We start from the raw sequence: 5,776 nt of genomic DNA, 5'->3' as shown, positions 1-5,776 counted from the left end.
CAGGAATGCTGTGCTATCTTAAGAGATGATGGCAGCGGAGGAAAATGCAGTGAATCCCAAGGCGTGTAAAGAGCTGTGCCTGTTAAATGCACAGCAGTGGTTTTATTTCTGTAACGTGGGAGGGATGCTGGCAGGCTGAAGTCAGCTTCGCTTTCCACTGTGGTTATTGTATGTGTTTCTCAGGCCGGTCAACCTCCAGGCTACAAGAGAGGACGCTGGCTCACCATTATTTCCCAGTTCCTTAGCTTGCGGCCAGCCACATGGTCAATTAATTCTACATTGGTCTATCTCCTGGTAAAGTCTTTGGAAGGAAGAAGAGGGAGAGGGAGGAAGATGCTGTGCTCCTCTGTGCAGAGATAATGCTAGGGCTTCTCTTTCAGCTGGCCAGAGGATTGTAGTTTAAAAAAGTGGATTTTTAAAAGTGTGTTGATCGTAAAGTTAGACTAACAGTTTCTTCCACAGAATCTGGCTTGGTACTTCTAGTTGTTAGGTGGCAAGCCAGGGACTAGCCAGATTGTATTAGAAATGCAGGCGAATAACCTGTTACACATCTCTTCTGTCACTCAAAAAACAGTGGTTAGCTCACGGGTGTTCACTCTGCTTTGCTTTCAGACAGCCACGATGCCGTCCTGCGATTCAATGGGGCTCCTACCAAGGGGTTTCAAGAAGACGTGGGGCAAAAGACAACAATTCGTCTTGTGAACTCCCAGGTAGGTCTGATGAAGGTGTGCCAAATGGGCCGAGCGTGGCAGAGCTGCGTGCCTGCCCTTGCTTGACGCATCTCGATTCCCTTGCGTTAAACCACCAGTCGGATGTGGAACAGTTTGTCCTTTCTGAACCAATCTGGTTTTAGCAGACATATCTGGCTGCTGACATCTTTCTTCCTCTGCCCTGTTTAACCTCTCCATTTTTTTTATCTTTCCCTTCTGTATGTATTTTTGTGATGTCAGATAGGTGTTATCACTTAAGAAAACTTTCTCTGGAGGATGTGCCCTTTGCCAGACTTGCTGTGATATGAAGTAATTTACCAGCAAAGCCATGTACGTGACCTGTGTGACACCAGGGTTATCTGCACAGGGAGGAGGGCAACCGTGTGATTGTACAGCTGTAATACGGCAGTAATAACTCCCCATGTGGATGCTCTTATTTTGGACCAAGTGTAGCTATAGCCGTGTCATTATAGCGCTTCTGTTCTCCAATGCAGATCAGCCTGCAGCCATCGGTGACGTTTTCCATCTGCCACCGTCCCCTCTGAATGGAGACACCAGCTTTGAAAAGTTCAGTTACAGGGAGAGCAAAATTGTTGCAGTTTTTGAGGCTAAAGTGAACTCGGAATGCGTCGTTGATCTAGCAGCGAAACAGGGCAAAAGACGAATAGTGTGAGTAGCGCAGGAGTCTCTCTGCCGGAGTTTCTAAGCCAAACAGCTCTAATTGCAGTCTCTGTTATCTCCAGGGATCATTGGATTGAGAGCCTGGTTTTCTTCTGTGTTTTCATTTGCACTTGTAATGGTTCGATGCTGTTCTAGTCATGGCGACATCATTTTAACCTTCTTGTTAGCGGCTTTGCCTGATTGCGTTTTGTTTCCAGCTGCTTGCAGGCATCAGATACTGGCAGGACAAGCTGTAATTTGTTCTTGTTCTGGGTTTGGCTTTTCTTATGTTGTAAGTGGTCACTGGGAACAGGGACAGGATGGTGGCTTGGCTGCTCTTATTTTGGCTCTTACTATTCGTCACTTCTCGGTCTGTTCCCAAAATGAAGGAAATGGGATCTCCTGAATCTAATCTGTCAGAACTGGTCTGTATTGAGTAGTATCCCTTTGGCATGCGTGGCCACTGCTCCTAAGTTGCTTAAGAACTATTTGAAGATACTTTTCTGTAATTTGCTGACCAGTCTCTAGCACATATCTGGGGGTGGGTGGTTTTAACAGTAGAGTGGGGTATCTTGTACATCCGTGCGCATAGGGAAGGATTAATAGATTGATACTGGGGGGAGAGGAGCTTGGATCCTCAGATCTGAGGACAGGCTTGTAGGTCCACAAGCCTGGTAGTTCTAAATAGAGACATTCTTTACTATTGCCTTGCTTATTTTCTTAGACCTTTGCTGGTTCATCAGTACTGCTTCCTTTCATGGCATGTTTTCCTGCAGTCTTACACAAAGCATCGATTTGCCCTGGGAAGGCAGTCACATCTTGCAAAAATAAGGGCTGAGGAGTGTGTGGGAGGAGTGCCAATGTCGTTCTGTAGGACACAACTCCTTTCTGCAGAGCTGATCGAGGACCAGAGTACCTCGTTCTTCCCAGCCCTTGTTTACAGTTCTCCTTGGCCGGCTTCTCGCTGTCTTGGAGAGCACTCTCTGCTTTGGCTGCATTTGCTGTTATTGGCACTAACGAGTCTGCAGGGAGGAAGAGAAAGGAGATAGTACATCAGTGGAACGGAGTAAGATTGTGATGGGAAAGGGGAGCTTGTTTAGATTACAGGGCATTGACTGCGGTAGCAGCAGAGAAGGAACTCGTTTTGGTACGGTCAATAAACGCACCAGGAGAGTAGGGGCTCTATGAGCAAGATATTCACCAAACAGTGAATGGGCTAAAGAACAAATTAACGAGGAAATCAATAGAACTAATTAGGATAAAAAAGCTGGGCAAGGCAGATCAGCCATGTAGCAATTTAAATGAGTTTAACTACTTAGGAAGAATCAGTCGATATTAAACAGAACAAATAGGCACTAAAGGTATTTGGGGAGCCAGGTCCCTCCAGCAGATGGGTTAAGTGACTGATAGGTAACTAGTGGTGCCAAGAGCAGCTCTGTGGTGTGGGGAAGGAACCAGCAAACACTTTGTGGCTGGGGGGGTGCTCCCCACCTGGTTTCTTATCCCTTTGCTTTTGTGCCTGTCGCAGCTCTCTAGGGGTTTGTGTGCCTCTGCCAGCTCACATGGCTTTGCTTGGCTGACCTTTGCTTTCTCTGATGCTCCGTCTCTCTTGAAGCCTCCTTTCACGTGTTTCATATTAGAAAAGTTCCTGAAAGATTTCTAGCCTTTAAATAGAAACGAAAATAAAGCGCCTGTGTTCCTTGCCCTATTCCCGTCCCGTTGTGGTGCTCCATCCCGCTCGCACCGGGCGAAGGGGCTGGTGCCAGCTGCCCCACCATCTCCTCACCTCTGCTCTGGTGTCCACGGAGCGGAGGCAGAATTTCACACCTGCAGCGTTGTGCTCTCCAGCTGACAAGTGGCCTCGATATTTTAGCTACTGTAAGGAAATGAAACCAGGCAGTACACGTGGTCAAGGCCAAAGCCTAATCCCGGGGAGTTAAGAACAGATGCGAGGAAATACTTTTTGCTTTTGGAATAGTTCTCGTCTGGGCTTGCCAGAGCGTCCTCGTGCCCTGGTTTTGGGGACAGCCGGGAAGGCAGCCTGCTGCTAGGGACAGCCGTGATACTCAGGGATAAATTGGCTAGCTTTTCATTAGATCCGTGGAGGAAATCAGGACAAATGGGAGCTGATTTTTATGATGATGCTTTTCTTCAGCAGATGTTTGCAAGCTGCGTCAGTACGGGTTATGCCTTTGGGTGGGGAGGACAGGAGATCCAACCCTGTCTCATCTGATTCTGACTGTTTGCTTTTTGCTGCAGACCTGAGTTGCCCTCAGGTGTCACGAGCTGTGACAGTTGTGTCCAGAGTGTAGAGGGCAACTTCTCTGTTTGAACCACATGGTTTTGTTGATTTGGGAAATCCTCTGGTGGAGCAGTCTCCCTCCACCAATCCTGTCTCCAGCCTGTGCGCTTTGCTGTTGTGGTGCTTTCCTTCTCATTGCTGCTCTCACCAGATTCGAAGCTCCCTTGCCCGAGTTGTGCCACCCTCCTCTGGAGAGGAGAGGTGGTCTGGTGGGGCTCAGCCGTCATCTCTTGTCTCTTGCACCCGTGCTCCCACGGCACTGAGCCCGGGCTGCCTGAGTCCGTGCTGCTCGGGAGAAACCACCCGTGGGCAGACTTTTTTAGGTTCAAGGGAAGGTTCTTGATAAAACCAACCGTGTGTTTGTGTTAGGCTCTTCCTGGACTGTCCTGGTGACTGGTGGCAGCAACTGATGTTCCCACCTGCTTCTAGTCGTTGTAGCAATGGTATCCATCATACAAGCTGGGTCACTCTATGGGTCCTGCCTTTATTTTATTGTTGAAGGCAGACAAAGAAAACCTTGTGAAGCGTAATGGCAGTTTTTCTTGTGACTGCCCACAAAACCCTGTCCTGCTAGATGGGACAGGAGTGGGCGTTGGAAGGGCGTCACTGGGGGTTGTGTCCTTGCCTGCATGCAGTGGGGCATGCTCAATGACCAGCAGTGGGGTGGCTGGGGTTGTATTCAGGCATGTTTTACTGCTTGGCTGCTAATTCTGACAGCATACTGTATATTATTGTATTTGTTGTTGTTATTCAAGCTTGTAACCGTTGAGGAGCAGCAGTTCCTGAGGGAAGCACTATATAACACTGGAATCTTAATTGTCTGGGATCCGGCACCATATCATGCAGAAATTCACGAGGTAAGGCTGAGTTTTCTATAAATAAAAACAGATTCATATGCTTTGAAGGGCATCTGTTAACACACTGCCTCCTAATGTGGGCGATCAGTCATTTTAAGGTCGTTCTTGATTACCTTTTCATTTATCATGGGTATATCATAAGTACTTCTGAGAGTACCCCACGCATGAGTGCTCCTGGGGAAACACTTGCCTGTTCCTGATCCCTGTGAAGGCCTCAGGCCAAGTGTAATGGGTCACCACCTTTACTTTCCCATGGACTGATGCTGCCAGGAGGAGGTCACTACGGGCTGCAGCCGTTGTCATCTCGTCAGAGGATGCTCTCCTCTTTCTGACAGTTGCTGTAAGATTTGCTGGTGGTCAATGGTTGGGTATTTCAAGCGCCAGTCAGACATGAGACATACTTGATGCATTATGAACGGATTGGGAAACCCTCTGAAGATCTTAGCAATTGTCTTCTCTCTGTGTCAGCTAGACTTTCACTTGTGGGTGTTCCAATCCCTCTAGCATTTGCTTTTCTTTTTGAGTACAAAAGGGCGTTATTTGATAAGTGATGAGCTTTTGAGATTTGGAGTCTCATGGTGAAAGCAGGTAGGAGTGAATAGTCCATTCCTTACTTTTATTTTAATCTCTATCTGTAACTGAGACGTTTTTGCGTTCCTTTCTCTGGACTGCATTTCCTATTTCCTCACTGACGTTTACTCTTGTGTCTAGTCCCACATCTCTGGGAGACGTGAGGGTGTATGTACAACGTGTTTAAGAGTCAGTAAAACCAGGATGGCATATTTTTAGCATAGGAAAAAAAAATCTCAAAATGCCTTTAAGAAAACATAAATCCTTCTTAAGTGTTTTCACTGACAGAGGAAGTTTTAGGATGCAAATCAGCTCAGCCTGGTTGAGGAGGTTGTGATGGGGACCCTTGCCTGCAGAATAGGATGCTTTGTACTCCAGCAGGCAGAGGGATCGGGCTCAGTTACATTTAAGACAGACTTCTCAACATCATCTGCTATTGGGGGGTGCAGAATGAAATTATACAAGATGGCTGATCTCATTTAATGGTCCTTCACTGCTAAAGAGAGGAGATTTTGTTTTTTTCTTGCTCTGTTCACTGTATCAAGTCACCACAGTAACCCAAAGGCCAGATGAGGTGGTGGGGGACAGAGGGTGAGCGTGTCTAAGTATAGCAGGACCTTTTCCCCCTGGCAGCAGCAGGTTCGCTCGTCCTCGTTTCCTGTTGATTATGGGAAAGA

The 5,776-nt window shown here is 47.4% G+C and overlaps 1 protein-coding gene across 1 annotated transcript in view; it reads left to right on the top strand.

The window, feature by feature from the left end:
* The window catches only part of ST6GAL1 (ST6 beta-galactosamide alpha-2,6-sialyltranferase 1), a 12,577-nt gene that overhangs the window by 3,978 nt on the left and 2,823 nt on the right, over positions 1 to 5,776 (top strand). The window contains exons 2-3 of the mRNA XM_009880770.1: positions 613 to 710; positions 4,428 to 4,529. Of these exons, the coding sequence (XP_009879072.1) occupies positions 613 to 710; positions 4,428 to 4,529 (200 nt within the window). The remainder of the gene's footprint in view (positions 1 to 612; positions 711 to 4,427; positions 4,530 to 5,776) is intronic.

This window comes from Charadrius vociferus, unplaced genomic scaffold, assembly GCF_000708025.1.
Source record: "Charadrius vociferus isolate BGI_N301 unplaced genomic scaffold, ASM70802v2 scaffold643, whole genome shotgun sequence".
NCBI lineage: Eukaryota > Metazoa > Chordata > Aves > Charadriiformes > Charadriidae > Charadrius > Charadrius vociferus.
This window is presented reverse-complemented; position numbering and strand designations above follow the sequence as displayed.